General features: G+C 45.8%; 1 protein-coding gene and 1 long non-coding RNA gene across 2 annotated transcripts in view; one reads left to right on the top strand and one right to left on the bottom strand.

Annotated features, from left to right (window-relative positions):
* Positions 1 to 16,509, bottom strand: part of LOC128696194 (nephrin-like) — a 377,731-nt gene that overhangs the window by 69,365 nt on the left and 291,857 nt on the right. The window contains exons 5-6 of the mRNA XM_070094859.1: positions 13,300 to 13,451; positions 10,656 to 10,800 (exon numbers count right to left, since the gene is read on the bottom strand). Coding sequence (XP_069950960.1) covers positions 10,656 to 10,800; positions 13,300 to 13,451 — 297 coding nt within the window. The remainder of the gene's footprint in view (positions 1 to 10,655; positions 10,801 to 13,299; positions 13,452 to 16,509) is intronic.
* Positions 1 to 16,509, top strand: part of LOC138854067 (uncharacterized) — a 343,922-nt gene that overhangs the window by 311,316 nt on the left and 16,097 nt on the right. The gene's annotated exons all lie outside the window — the stretch shown is intronic.

Raw genomic sequence — 16,509 nt, 5'->3', positions numbered from 1 at the left:
AGGCTGCAGTGTGTTACAGGAGGCTGTGTTGTGTTACAGGAGGCTGCAGTGTGTTACAGGAGGCTGTGTTGTGTTACAGGAGGCTGCAGTGTGTTACAGGAGGCTGTGTTGTGTTACAGGAGGCTGCAGTGTGTTACAGGAGGCTGCAGTGTGTTACAGGAGGCTGCAGTGTGTTACAGGAGGCTGTGTTGTGTTACAGGAGGCTGCAGTGTGTTACAGGAGGCTGCAGTGTGTTACAGGAGGCTGCAGTGTGTTACAGGAGGCTGTGTTGTGTTACAGGAGGCTGCAGTGTGTTACAGGAGGCTGCAGTGTGTTACAGGAGGCTGCAGTGTGTTACAGGAGGCTGCAGTGTGTTACAGGAGGCTGTGTTGTGTTACAGGAGGCTGCAGTGTGTTACAGGAGGCTGCAGTGTGTTACAGGAGGCTGTGTTGTGTTACAGGAGGCTGTGTTGTGTTACAGGAGGCTGCAGTGTGTTACAGGAGGCTGCAGTGTGTTACAGGAGGCTGCAGTGTGTTACAGGAGGCTGCAGTGTGTTACAGGAGGCTGCAGTGTGTTACAGGAGGCTGCAGTGTGTTACAGGAGTCTGCAGTGTGTTACAGGAGGCTGCAGTGTGTTACAGGAGGCTGTGTTGTGTTACAGGAGGCTGCAGTGTGTTACAGGAGGCTGTGTTGTGTTACAGGAGGCTGTGTTGTGTTACAGGAGGCTGCAGTGTGTTACAGGAGGCTGCAGTGTGTTACACGAGGCTGCAGTGCGTTACAGGAGGCTGCAGTGTGTTACAGGAGGCTGCAGTGTGTTACAGGAGGCTGTAGTGTGTTACAGGAGGCTGTGTTGTGTTACAGGAGGCTGCAGTGTGTTACAGGAGGCTGCAGTGTGTTACAGGAGGCTGTGTTGTGTTACAGGAGGCTGCAGTGTGTTACAGGAGGCTGTGTTGTGTTACAGGAGGCTGCAGTGTGTTACAGGAGGCTGTGTTGTGTTACAGGAGGCTGCAGTGTGTTACAGGAGGCTGTGTTGTGTTACAGGAGGCTGCAGTGTGTTACAGGAGGCTGCAGTGTGTTACAGGAGGCTGTGTTGTGTTACAGGAGGCTGCAGTGTGTTACAGGAGGATGCAGTGTGTTACAGGAGGCTGTGTTGTGTTACAGGAGGCTGCAGTGTGTTACAGGAGGCTGTGTTGTGTTACAGGAGGCTGCAGTGTGTTACAGGAGGCTGTGTTGTGTTACAGGAGGCTGCAGTGTGTTACAGGAGGCTGTGTTGTGTTACAGGAGGCTGCAGTGTGTTACAGGAGGCTGCAGTGTGTTACAGGAGGCTGTGTTGTGTTACAGGAGGCTGTGTTGTGTTACAGGAGGCTGTGTTGTGTTACAGGAGGCTGTGTTGTGTTGCAGGAGGCTGTGTTGTGTTGCAGGAGGCTGTGTTGTGTTACAGGAGGCTGTGTTGTGTTACAGGAGGCTGCAGTGTGTTACAGGAGGCTGCAGTGTGTTACAGGAGGCTGTGTTGTGCTACAGGAGGCTGCAGTGTGTTACAGGAGGCTGTGTTGTGTTACAGGAGGCTGCAGTGTGTTACAGGAGGCTGTGTTGTGTTACAGGAGGCTGCAGTGTGTTACAGGAGGCTGCAGTGTGTTACAGGAGGCTGTGTGTTGTTACAGGAGGCTGCAGTGTGTTACAGGAGGCTGCAGTGTGTTACAGGAGGCTGTGTTGTGTTACAGGAGGCTGTGTTGTGTTGCAGGAGGCTGTGTTGTGTTACAGGAGGCTGTGTTGTGTTACAGGAGGCTGCAGTGTGTTACAGGAGGCTGTGTTGTGTTACAGGAGGCTGCAGTGTGTTACAGGAGGCTGTGTTGTGTTACAGGAGGCTGCAGTGTGTTACAGGAGGCTGTGTTGTGTTACAGGAGGCTGCAGTGTGTTACAGGAGGCTGTGTTGTGTTACAGGAGGCTGCAGTGTGTTACAGGAGGCTTAGTTGTGTTACAGGAGGCTGCAGTGTGTTACAGGAGGCTGTGTTGTGTTACAGGAGGCTGCAGTGTGTTACAGGAGGCTGCAGTGTGTTACAGGAGGCTGTGTTGTGTTACAGGAGGCTGTGTTGTGTTACAGGAGGCTGCAGTGTGTTACAGGAGGCTGCAGTGTGTTACAGGAGGCTGCAGTGTGTTACAGGATTGTGTGTTGTGTTACAGGAGGCTGCAGTGTGTTACAGGAGGCTGCAGTGTGTTACAGGAGGCTGTGTTGTGTTACAGGAGGCTGTGTTGTGGGATATTGAACAGCTACTCGGGTTGAGTACCGGCTGAAATATATATTGCATTGATTCCGAAAAATTGGTCTGAAAAGACGCGTGAGCAAACACTAGGTCATATTTATTAGAAAACGTTTCGGTCCTGTGACCTTGATCAAGAAGCCAGGACCGAAACGTTTTCTGACGTGTCTTTTTAACCCAGGTATAGCATTATCTTGAGAGTTTGGTGGCAGACTCTTCGCAGTGTTGTTGTTTCTTCCACTCAGCTTATCGTTTATGTTCCTTGAGAACAACTCTTCCGATCAGCTTCAAATTTTCACTGCTGGTGAACTGTATGAAAATGTTCATGAACTTATTGGCATCTCAATGTAATCTGTTTATTTTTAAAGACTACGAAGATATTCTAGTTTCTTTGTGATAACTTGAGAAAGTCTTATTGGCTTCAGATTTTCAATGTTTGTGTATTTTGTACGTCGTAATCATGTCACCTCTGATCCTTCGGTCCAGTAGTATTGATAATTATATCCCATAATTTATAACCCTTAGCTCCGGGATTAGTTTCGTTGCAAACCTTTACGCTTTTTCCAGCGTATTTACATGATTTTCCAGACGCGAGTTACTGGTGTCGGGTAGTTCAAGATGGACTTTACATATATTGTGTATAAGGTCATGACTACCTTCTACCTACCTACCTGGACGGTATTCCGGGGATAAACGCCCCCGCAACCCAGTCCATGGCCAGGCCTCCCGGTGGATCAGGGCCTGATCAACTAGACTGTTACTGCTGGCCGCACGTAGTCCAACGTGCGAACCACAACCCAGCTGATCCAGCACTGACTTGAGGTATCTGTCCAGCTCCCTCTTGAATGCAGCCAGGGGTTTATTGATAATTCCCCTTATGGCTGGTGGGAGGCTTTTGAACAGTCATGGGCCCTCGACACTTGTTGTTTTCTCTCAGTGTACTAATAACGCCCCTATGTTGCACCGCCTGCCAAATCTTTTGCTTTCGAAGGGAGTGATTTATGTATGCAGATTAAGGACCAATCCCTCCTGGTGTAGATTATGATGCATCTCGCTTGCGCTCCAATGAGTACAGGTCAAGTGCTTCCAACCGTTCCCATTAGTTAAGGTGTTTGACGAAACTTATACGTACAGTAAAGGTTCTCTGTACATTTTCTAGATCTGCAATTTCACCTGCTCTGAATCTAGATGTTAATGTATAGCAGAGAGAGAACAAGTGATTTAAAAAGGATCACCATTGGCTTGGATTCTATTGTTCTGAATGTTCTCATAATCCATCTTATCATTTTCCTCGCAGAAGTGAAAGTGGCACTGTTGTGATCTTTGAAGATGAGATCCTCAGACATTACCACTCCCAGGTCCTTCACATTATTTTTCCGCTCTATTGTATGATTAGAGATTATAGTATACTCATTTCTAGTTATTATTTCCTCCAGTTTTCCATAACAGAGTAGTTGGAATTTGTCATCATTGAACATCATATTGTTCTCCGTTGCCCATTGGAAAACTTGGTCCATATTTTCTTGGAGATTTGCCGTGTCCTTATTTGATGACACACTCATGCAGATCCTAGTATTGTCTGCAAAGGATGATACTGTGCTTTGGTTTACATCTCTGATATGAGAATGAGGAACAGGATGGGGCAAGTCCTTGATGATAATTCCGCATTTACTGCAGCAGTTATTCAGATGATGTGTGCCTCAGACGAAATCCTTGGACCTATGATCACTCCGAGGTCCTTCTGTGTCAGGAAGGTTTACAGTTTTTTCCCTCAAACATGTACGCTGTTTCCAGACGTCTTTGCTCTTCTCTAATTTTCATAACTTTACCCCTACTAAGGGTAAATTCCAATAGCCATTTGTCAGAACAATCCTGCAGCTTGTCCAGATTCATTTCTTAGTCTTTTCTGGTCTACTTCTGTTTTTATTCTCCTCATTAGTTTCACATCATCAGCGAACAAGGACACCTCTGACTCGATTTTCTGTCATGTCGTTTGCATAAACAAGAAATATTCCTGGTCCAAGTACTGACCCTTGTGGAATCCTACACGTCACACTCGCCCATTCTTATACCTTTTCCCTGACAACAACGTAATGCTTCCTTCCTGTTAATTGTTCCTTGATCCACTGTAGCGATTTCCCTGTAATTCCTGCCTGCTCCTCTAGCGTTTATGCTAGTCTCTTGTGGGGTACTGTACGGAACACCTTCTTACAATCCAAAAATAAAGTCCTCCCATCCTGCCTACTTTTCATTACCTTATCACAGAACTCTAGCAGATTTGTAAAACGGGATTTATCATATCTAAAACCGCGCTGGTTGTTTGAGTCTGTTCCTTTCCAGGTGCTCCACTACTCTTGAAAATCTTCATTACCACCTCTGTGTCCCATTTTTAAATATTGGGACTCCATTAGCTGTTTTTCAGACCTCTGGAAGCTGTCCAGTTTCAGTCGATTTGTTGATGATTACTGATAATGGTTCACACAGCTTCTCCGCTCCCTCTTACAGAACCCACTGAGAAATGTTGTCTGATCCCCTTGCCTTCGAGGTATCTAGTTCAATCATTATTTTTCTCACCTCTCCTTTTTTGTTTACATCGTGTCTGGTACTCGTTAGGGTACTCTTTCTCTTGACTCTCTGGCCGTGTTCCTGATTCCACTGAGAATACCTCCCTAAATCTTTGTTTAACTCATAAGAACAAAAGAATGGAGGAAAACTGCAGCAGGCACACTGACTCATATTAAACAAGTCCTTTTCAAAACAAGTAATTCCTACCCATATATTTGTCCAGCGTTTTCCTAAAACTAACCAAGAAGTTAGCTTCAGTTCCTCAGGTCATAGTCAAGTCAAACCCGTCTCACTTATGTATTTGTCTAATCTATTTTTAAAGTTCCCACAAGGTTTTACTGTGATAACCCTACCTGGTAGATTGTTTCGCGCATCACACAATTCTGAAAGCCAGTACTTGCCTACGTTCTTACCAACTCTAAATTTATCTCGATTCGATATCCTCATTACTTTATATTACCTTTGTTTATGCCTGTTTCAACTTATATACCTCAACATCTCCCCTTATTCTACGTCCATCAGGAGAGTGAAGGTTCGTGGTTCTTAATCTATCTTCATATGAGAGACTTCTTATCCAGAGTATAAATTTTGTCATCCTTCTCTGTATGTTCTCCAATCCATTTATATCCATTGTATAGTATGGTGACCAAAACTGAGCTGCATAATCTAAGTGAGGCCATACCAGTGATGCTCAGAGCTGACCAGACTTCCTGGTCATCCCTAGTGAGCTCTCCTCCTTCCTTCTTTATCACCTGCTCCTTTACAGTTTTCCTTCTGATATGGCTGTGCATCAGTTTTGGCTCAGATTTGACTTTTGTTACTACTGTATGTCGTTTTTAAATTGCCGTTCAGCCGGTATGTGAGTGTGAGGTATAATGAGCACTACGGAATGTATGAGTGTGAGTTATAGAAAATATTACATCATGTGAAGGTGTAAGTTATGGAATAAGTAAATAAGTAAGTTTATTCAGGTATACACAAATACAGTTATATAGATTTACAATATATAGCAGCATATGTGTAGAGAACCTAAGATAACCAAAAAAAGTGAGACGAAGGATCCAGCCTCAGCTGCACCTTGTGCTGAATGACCCGCGCGGGTATTGCGCTTCCTATAAAAGTATTTTATGAAATTTGTAATAACAGTATTATTACTTTTGTTTTTATTTTGCAAAGGTTCGGAATAGTTGTGGACATCATCCTTCTCGTCGTCAGAACGCTGCGTAGCGACCGGCTCTTCACTAACTCAGAAGAAATTACTTAGCAAAGACAACTAAACTTCTGATCCTGAAATTTGATAATCGCCGTTTTACCGGTAACAACACTGGCGAGGGTCTGCAACACTGGCGAGGGTCTGCAACACTGGCGAGGGTCTACAACACTGGCGAGGGTCTGCAGCATTGGCGAGGGTCTGCAACACTGGCGAGGGTCTGCAACACTGGCGAGGGTCTACAACACTGGCGAGGGTCTACAACACTGGCGAGGGTCTGCAACACTGGCGAGGGCCTGCAACACTGGCGAGGGTCTGCAACACTGGCGAGGGTCTGCAACACTGGCGAGGGTCTACAACACTGGCGAGGGTCTGCAACACTGGCGAGGGTCTGCAACACTGGCGAGGGTCTGCAACACTGGCGAGGGTCTGCAACACTGGCGAGGGTCTGCAACACTGGCGAGGGCCTGCAACACTGGCGAGGGCCTGCAACACTGGCGAGGGTCTGCAACACTGGCGAGGGTCTGCAACACTGGCGAGGGTCTACAACACTGGCGAGAGTCTGCAACACTGGCGAGGGCCTGCAACACTGGCGAGGGTCTGCAACACTGGCGAGGGTCTACAACACTGGCGAGGGTCTGCAACACTGGCGAGGGTCTACAACACTGGCGAGGGTCTACAACACTGGCGAGGGTCTACAACACTGGCGAGGGCCTGCAACACTGGCGAGGGTCTACAACACTGGCGAGGGTCTGCAACACTGGCGAGGGTCTGCAAAACTGGCGAGGGTTTGCAACACTGGCGAGGGTCTGCAACACTGGCGAGGGTGTGCAACACTGGCGAGGGTCTACAACACTGGCGAGGGTGTGCAACACTGGCGAGGGTCTGCAACACTGGCGAGGGTCTGCAACACTGGCGAGGGTCTACAACACTGGCGAGGGTCTGCAACACTGGCGAGGGTCTGCAACACTGGCGAGGGTCTACAACACTGGCGAGGGTCTGCAACACTGGCGAGGGTCTGCAACACTGGCGAGGGTCTACAACACTGGCAAGGGTCTGCAACACTGGCGAGGGTCTGCAACACTGGCGAGGGTCCACAACACTGGCGAGGGTCTGCAGCACTGGCGAGGGTCTGCAACACTGGCGAGGATTTGCAACACTGGCGAGAGTCTGCAACTCTGGCGAGGGTCTGCAGCACTGGTAAGGGTCTGCAACACTGGCGAGGGTCTGCAGCACTGGCGAGGGTCTACAACACTGGCGAGGGTCTGCAACACTGGCGAGGGTCTGCAGCACTGGCGAGGGTCTGCAACACTGGCGAGGGTCTGCAACACTGGCGAGGATTTGCAACACTGGCGAGAGTCTGCAACACTGGCGAAGGTCTGCAGCACTGGCGAGGGTCTGCAACACTGGCGAGGGTCTGCAGCACTGGCGAGTGTCTGCAACACTGGCGAGGGTCTGCAACACTGGCGAGGGCCTGCAACACTGGCGAGGGTCTGCAACACTGGCGAGTGCCTGCAACACTGGCGAGGGACTGCAACACTGGCGAGAGTCTGCAACACTATCCAGGGTCTGCAACACTATCGAGGGTCTGCAACACTGGCGAGGGACTGCAACACTGGCGAGAGTCTGCAACACTGGCGAGTGTCTGCAACACTGGCGAGGGACTGCAACACTGGCGAGGGACTGCAACACTATCGAGGGTCTGCAACACTATCGAGGGTCTGCAGCACTTGCTAGGGTCTGCAGCAGTGACGAGGGTCTGCAACACTAGCAAGGGTGTGCAGCACTGGCGAGGGTCTGCAGCACTGGCGAAGGTCTGCAGCACTGGCGAGGGTCTGCAGCACTGGCGAGGGTCTGCAGCACTGGCAAGGGTCTGCAGCAGTGACGAGGGTCTGCAAGAGATTGTGTCTTGCATGCAAGCAAGCAGTCGTGAGGACGCACCCACATACAATAAACCTTAGCAAATCGCTTCCTGAAAAACTTCCTCCTGTCGAGAAGACATCAGACTCACGAAATCGTAATAACACGATTGTAAACAAACCACGGAACGGGTGGTGTTTGAACCCATGCAAGTTAGTTGTAATTGGCCTGGCGTTTGGCGTTTTATGACTCACTCGTCGTTTACCTGGAGAGAGTTCCGGGGGTCAACGCCCCCGCGGCCCGGTCTGTGACCAGGCCTCCTGGTGGATCAGAGCCTGATCAACCAGGCTGTTACTGCTGGCTGCACGCAATCCAACGTACGAGCCACAGCCCGGCTGGTCAGGTACCGACTTTAGGTGCTTGTCAAGTGCCAGCTTGAAGACAGCCAGGGGTCTATTGGTAATCCCCCTTATGTATGCTGGGATGCAGTTGAACAGTCTCGAGCCCCTGACACATATTGTATTGTCTCTTAACGTGCTAGTGACACCCCTGCTTTTCATTGGGGGGATGTTGCATCTTCTGCCGAGTCTTTTGCTTTCGTTGTGAGTGATTTTCGTGTGCAAGTTCGGTACTAGTCCCTCTAGGATTTTCCAGGTGTATATAATAATGTATCTCTCCCGCCTGCGTTCCAGGGAGTACAGGTTCAGGAACTTCAAGTGCTCCCAGTAATTGAGGTGTTTTATCTCCGTTATGCGCGCCGTGAAGGTTCTCTGTACATTTTCTAGGTCAGCAATTTCACCTGCCGTGAAAGGTGCTGTTAGTGTGCAGCAATATTCCAGCCTAGATAGAACAAGGGACCTGAAGAGTGTCATCATGGGCTTGGCATCCCTAGTTTTGAAGGTTTTCATTATCCATCCTGTCATTTTTTCCAGCAGATGCGATTGATACAATGTTATGGCCCTTGAAGGTGAGATCCTCCGACATGATCACTCCCAGGTCTTTGACATTGGTTTTTCGCTCTATTTTGTGGAAGGAATTTGTTTTGTACTCTGATGATGTTTTAATTTCCTCATGTTTACCATATCGGAGTAATTGAAATTTCTCATCGTTGAACTTCATATTGTTTTCTGCAGCCCACTGAAAGATTTGGTTGATGTCCGCCTGGAGCCTTGCAGTGTCTGCAATGGAAGACACTGTCATGCAGATTCGGGTGTCATCTGCAAAGGAAGACACGGTGCTATGGCTGACATCCTTGTCTGTGTCAGATATGAGGATGAGAAACAAGATGGGAGCGAGTACTGTACCTTGTGGAACAGAGCTTTTCACCGTAGCCGCCTCGGACTTTACTCTGTCGACTACTACTCTTTGTGTTCTGTTTGTGAGGAAATTATAGATCCATCTACCAACTTTTCTTGTTATTCCTTTAGCACGCATTTTGTGCGCTATTACGCCATGGTCACACTTGTCGAAGGCTTGTATATATTACATATGCATTCTTTTTTTCTTCTAGTGCATCTAGGACCTTGTCGTAGTGATCTAGCAGCCGAGACAGACAGGAGCGACCTGCTCTAAACCCATGTTGCCCTGGGTTGTGTAATTGATGGGTATCTAGATGGGTGGTGATCTTGCTTCTTAGGACCCTTTCAAAGATTTTTATGATATGAGATGTTAGTGCTATCGGTCTGTAGTTCTTTGCTATTGCTTTACTGCCCCCTTTGTGGAGTGGGGCTATGTCTGTTGTTTTTAGTAACTGTGGGACGACCCCCGTGTCCATGCTCATTCTCCATAGGATGGTAAAAGCTTGTGATAGGGGCTTCTTGCAGTTCTTGAACACGGAGTTCCATGACTCTGGCCCTGGGGCAGAGTGCATGGGCATGTCATTTATCGCCTGTTCGAAGTCATTTGGCGTCAGGATAATATCAGATAGGCTTGTGTTAACCAAATTCTGTTGGTTTAAATCCCCACCCGTTCCATTTTTTTAGGACATCTGACGATTGTACTCTTTGTAGGTACTCGGCAGGCCGTCGATAATGATACCAAAAGCAACAAGTCCGTAAAGTCTAAACCATGAGTACCCAAACGTGAATGAATGCACTGGACCTCGGACTGAGTTTTGGTTAAAACTCAGTGTTAAACGTGTTGGTTGCATGACGGGTCATCGAAAGACTGAAACCCGTGTCAGGACTCAATCCTGGAGAATAATATAAGTAAACCTTGACATTCCAAATGGAGGCTCGTGCTATCCAAAATACCGGGCATGCTATAAGTGCCGGGATGATCCCCCACACAGCTGTGTAACCTGGGATCAAGATTCCAATAGAAAATGGAGAGTAAACAAGACGCAGCACACTGCGCCACGGCAGAAGGAAACATGCTCAGAGCACTACGCAATGCGCTGTAGAAAATAAGGTGTTCTCGACCAGTCATCACAGCTCAGCCGTGAAGATAATAGTATACAATACCGGCAAGTAGATAAGTAAGACACATGTGCAACAGTTAAGTATCTTTATTTCGAAACGTTTCACCTACACAGTAGGTTTCTTTAGTCGAAAACAGAGGAGACAGAAGAAACAGTAGAGATGTAAAAATGATGTTATCAGAAAACACTGAGTTTACTTCTAGGTAGTGAGGTGGGTATTCACTGAATATATTGAGTTTAATTCTAGGTAGTGTAGTGAGTTCTGAATATTAACCTCAAGTTCACTACCAGGTATTGTGGTAGATTCTAACAGAAAATAAAGGTCACTGTAAGAAAATGAGGGAAGGGACGTGGTGCGTACTTACAGTAAACGTCAAGGATCCAGTGGTCCAGGAGAGGCTGGGTGCTGAGAGTGGGGGAGTGAGCCAAGCACGACAACGATCTGCCAGCATCGTCAACCTCAGGTGTCAGCCTCAGCTTGCTGGTCGTCACGTTACCATCTTGACTCAGCTGACACACACGTAAGCACAAGAAAAAATTACTCAGTGCATGAATATGTAGTTGTTTAAGAAACAGTTTAATCAACGAGAAGGTAAACATAGTCATGGTGACGACGTCTATAACATGAAAAAAAAATGTTTGAAATTAAAATTTTGAGAAAATGAGACATCCAAGAACATTTATAATACAAAGTTATTTACAAAGTTGCGTTGTTATTAAAAACATTGCAGTTCACAGGAAGTCTCACAAGTGCCGATACTCGGCTTAAGATGGTAAGTAAGGAAGACTTGTGAAGGTAAACACCATGTATAATATATAACTGGCTAACACTTCGCAAGCCGTCTCGCTCTTGCGCTTGTTCTCTTAAAGCTGAAAATGGGGGTTTCTCTCTCGCTTTCTTTTTCTGAATCTTTTAATATAAAAAAAGCCTTGGCATTGTAAAACTATCAATAAGAATGATGCTAGGAGAACACTGAATAATATTCTCTTGGTAATATATTTAACATATTTCTAGTGTTACAACTATTACTTTCATTAAATTGCAGATTCTACATACACTTCTTTCTTATAACATAACAATAGTCTTCCGAGAGCGCTAAACATTGACGGAATTGTTTACCTACATAAGTATACACAAAATGTCATAGGAAACTATTGTCTTAAAGACCAAAGTTCATGAGTACTGGTGTAATTTGAACTTACGTGGCAACCTCTGGTAACTTGGGTTGCTATTAAAATTCGTTTATATTGAATTAGTACTGTTCTTTGGTTACTTTCATGATCCATATCCTAACACAAAATTTTCTTATGAAATGGAAAAAAGAATGGCAAATTTTCCTCTTTCGAATAATTTGACTGAGAGAAGCGAGAATTCATTCTCAAAATCTATGTACAGAAAGCTACCCTGGTAACTAAAGCTGAAAGCACACGTTCAGATTTCACGAACTTCCTTCACAAAGTAAAATTTATTAGACGGTATTAGAAAAGACTGCTGCACCACGTAATTTCGACTCTGCAAACCAAACAGTAAACTTTTATCATCCTCTAGAGATATAATTGAGACAATGGAAATATACATAGTTTGTACTATTTATTCGAAGTAACAGTTACGTAATCCACGAATTGTTTATTAGCATAGATATGTACTTCATATTTTTTTAAATTTAAAGATTTGATCCCATACTGCCTATAGTCAGTCGCCTTGCAATGAAATTCTGCATAAAATCAACTTAAATTTAACAATTTAGTTTCATTTATTATATTACCATCGTAAAGGAAGTGCGGTGGAGGGGGAGGACTTTTGTGCCAATAAAGTTACTGTGTATATGAAACTTAGTAAAGGGGATAAACAGAGTGTAAGAATGATGGGGGAATAAGCCTGTTTAGTATGCCAAGTAAAGTATATGGTAGAATTATTATTGGAAGAACTAAGGGTAAGACAGATAACAGGATCGTACATGAACAAGGAGGTTTTAGAAAGAGTAGTTGATGTGTAGGTAGTGTTTACATTGAAGCATATAAGTTAACAATATTTAGTTAAAGGCAAGGAAGTTTTCGTTGCATTTATGGATTTAGAAAAGCCATTTGATAGGGTAGATAGGGAGTTAAGAATTTTTTTTAAGGATATTGAAGCTCAGTGTATGTGTTGTCACACCATTCCAGGAGATCAGCAGTTTCTGAGATACTCAAACCATCCCGAGTGACAATCATTCCACTGTCAAAGCCACTTACATCACATTTCATCCCCATTCTGATGTTTGGTCTGAACAACTGAGCCTCTTGACTATATCTGCATACTTCTAGGCAGTAAGGCTCTGCTAGTTGATTGGCTGATTAAATACTTACTTTAACGAGCAGGTGGACAGGTGTACCTAATAAAGTGGCCACTATAAATCTTTGTCCTGGCTTTGATTTGGTAGATGCCTGTTATTGTTGTGTAGTTTCCAACACTCGTGACTCGACCTGACCTTTGTTTCATCCTCTTATTTTCTCTTGACCTGTCTTATGAATTTTATTTTAATTTCCTGTCTTCTGGTTTTCATCTTTTTTTAACCTTTACTCTCCTAGCAAGAGCCAGTTGGCAGTTCCTCTCTGCTTCCTTGGAGACTGGTGTTGGAACCTTCATACATCACTCGCAACTCTCTCACTAATAGTGCCCGATGTTGGCCAGTAAAACTCCTGCATTGCTCCTCTGTTCTCTTGCTCTTTTCTGCTGATATTACCACTGCTACTACTACCAGCACCGCTACTGCCTTTACCTTACCTTTGATATACATTTAATGAGTTTGGAGAGTCTACTAGAGCCCGGTCATGGGCCAGGCTCGTCTGGTGCTAGCCTGGCCAACCAGGCTGAGATTGGTGAGTCTGGGAATATTTTGTTGTACACTGAGTATGAAAGGATGACAAGTAGCGTGAGGAAAATACCCTATCACACTGGGTGGTGAGGCTGGGAGTATTGTGGCTTTCTTATGAGTGTGTTAGTGATGAGAGTAAACGTGAGGAACATACCTTATCACTGTGGGTGGTGAGTCTAGTGTTGCCCAGAGTCCAGGTGATTACTGCAGGAGGCCTGGAACCAGCAGCCTGACACACAATGTCATACTGACTCCCCGCACTCACTGGATCCCGACTTGTCAACAGACGAACCCACAGTGGTGGAACTGTTGGCATTAAGAAGACACAGTGAAAAGATGTAACTCTCTTTGATATCTATTTGTGGGTCTAGGCCCCTCATTAGAGGTACAGTGATGCTGGAGAAGAGGTAGGGCTGACATCTACACTCGCAAAATTTGCGGTTGATGCCGAACTGTGGAAAAGAACAGCATCCAAAGCAGATTGTTTGAGTAGAGAGAGTGAGCTGGACAAGCTGATGCTGTGGTCGGAAACGTGGAAGATGAGGTTCAACAATGACAAGTACAAAGTATTGAATTTTGGTTATAACTATCTCGAACAGAATGTTTGTCAAAAAACTAACGGAAACAAGAGAGGAAAACGAACTTAAAGCAATCATAAACAGCGACCTCTACAGTACCAGACAGTGCCACTCTGAAAGCACCAACGTTAACAGAATGCTAGATTTCATAGTTAGGAACTTGAAACACAAAACACCAGACATCACATTGATTCTCTCTCTACAATGAACTTTTTAAACTGCTTCTAGATTATGCTGTCTATTTTGTTCAGTTTACATAACAGGGGAAGATACACTGGTGAGAGTGGAGAGAAGAGCTGCCAAGCTAGTAACATCATTCAGAAACAGTCCTTATAGAGATAGACTCAAAACTCTTCTTTCCTTTATTAGAAAACAAAGAATACAAAGAAATCTCATAAATTGATTTAAGATATTAGGTTGGTTGAACACACTCGGGTACGAAGATTTCTCCATAAATCGAAACAATGGAATGAAACTGTCAGGCAGAAGATCCAACACGATCTTACACAAAGTTTTTAACAAACAGAATTATAGCAGAATGGATATCAGTGAGTATCTGTGACTGACGTACTAGTTTACCTGGAGAGAGTTCCGGGGGTCAACGCCCCCGCGGCCCGGTCTGTGACCAGGCCTCATGTTAGTGTAAAGTATCTGTGACTGACGCACTAGTGTAGAATATCTGTGACTGACGCACTAGTGTAGATTATCTGTGACTGACGCACTAGTGTAGAGTATCTGTGACTGACGCACTAGTGTAGAGTATCTGTGACTGACGCACTAGTGTAGATTATCTGTGACTGACGCACTAGTGTAGATTATCTGTGACTGACGCACTAGTGTAGAGTATCTGTGACTGACGCACTAGTGTAGAGTATCTGTGACTGACGCACTAGTGTAGAGTATCTGTGACTGACGCACTAGTGTAGAGTATCTGTGACTGACGCACTAGTGTAGAGTATCTGTGACTGACGCACTAGTGTAGAGTATCTGTGACTGACGCACTAGTGTAGATTATCTGTGACTGACGCACTAGTGTAGATTATCTGTGACTGGCACACTAGTGTAGATTATCTGTGACTGACGCACTAGTGTAGAGTATCTGTGACTGACACACTAGTGGAGAGTATCTGTGACTGACACACTAGTGTAGAGTATCTGTGACTGACGCACTAGTGTAGAGTATCTGTGACTGGCACACTAGTGTAGATTATCTGTGACTGACGCACTAGTGTAGAGTATCTGTGACTGACACACTAGTGTAGAGTATCTGTGACTGACACACTAGTGTAGAGTATCTCTGGTTACAGCACCATGTGTCACTGTGATTACGGTACCATGTATCACTGTGGTCACAGTACCATGTGTCACTGTGGTTACAGCACTGTGTGTCACTGTGGTTACAGTACCACGTATCACTGTGGTTACAGCACCATGCGTCACTGTGGTTGCAGTACCATATGTCACTGTGGTTACAGTACCACGTATCACTGTGGTTACAGCACCATGCGTCACTGTGGTTGCAGTACCATGTCACTGTGGTTACAGCACCATGTGTCACTGGTTACAGTACCATATGTCACTGTGGTTACAGAATCCATGTGCCACTGTGGTTACAGCACTGTGTCACTGTGGTTACAGCACCTTGTGTCACTGTGGTTACAGCACCTTGTGTCACTGTGGTTACAGCACCTTGTGTCACTGTGGTTACAGCACCATGTGTCACTGTGGTTACAGTACCATGTGTCACTGTGGTTACAGTACCATGTGTCACTGGTTACAGCACAATGCGTCACTGTGGTTACAGCACCATGTGTCACTGGTTACAGCACCATGTGTCACTGGTTACAGTACCATATGTCACTGTGGTTACAGTACCATGTGCCACTGTGGTTACAGTACCATGTGCCACTGTGGCTACAGCACTGTGTCACTGTGGTTACAGCACCTTGTGTCACTGTGGTTACAGCACCTTGTGTCACTGTGGTTACAGTACCATGTGCCACTGTGGTTACAGTACCATGTGCCACTGTGGTTACAGCACTGTGTCACTGTGGTTACAGCACCTTGTGTCACTGTGGTTACAGCACCTTGTGTCACTGTGGTTACAGTACCATGTGTCACTGGTTACAGCACAATGTGCCACTGTGGTTACAGCACCATGTGTCACTGGTTACAGCACAATATGTCACTGTGTTTACAGCACCATGTGTCACTGTGGTTTCAGCACCATGTGTCACTGTGGTTAGAGCACCATGTGTCACTGTGGTTACAGCACTGTCACTGTGGTTACAGCACCATGTGTCACTGGTTACAGCACAATGTGTCACTGTGGTTACAGCACCATGTGGCAGTGTGGTTACAGCACAATGTGCCACTGTGGTTACAGCACCATGTGTCACTGTGGTTACAGCACCATGTGTCACTGTGGTTACAGCACCATGTGTCACTGTGGTTACAGCACCATGTGTCACTAGTTACAGCGCAATGTGTCACTGTGGTTACAGCACCATGTGTCACTAGTTACAGCACAATGTGTCACTGTGGTTACAGCACCATGTGTCACTAGTTACAGCACAATGTGTCACTGTGGTTACAGCACCATGTGTCACTGTGGTTACAGCACCATGCGTCACTAGTTACAGCACAATGTGTCACTGTGGTTACAGCACCATGTGTCACTGTGGTTACAGCACCATGTGTCACTAGTTACAGCACAATGTGTCACTGTGGTTACAGCACCATGTGTCACTAGTTACAGCACAATGTGTCACTGTGGTTACAGCACC

Source organism: Cherax quadricarinatus, chromosome 48, assembly GCF_038502225.1.
Source record: "Cherax quadricarinatus isolate ZL_2023a chromosome 48, ASM3850222v1, whole genome shotgun sequence".
NCBI classification, from domain to species: domain Eukaryota; kingdom Metazoa; phylum Arthropoda; class Malacostraca; order Decapoda; family Parastacidae; genus Cherax; species Cherax quadricarinatus.
The sequence above is the reverse complement of the archived record's forward strand: the minus strand, read 5'-3'. Positions and strand labels throughout refer to the sequence as shown.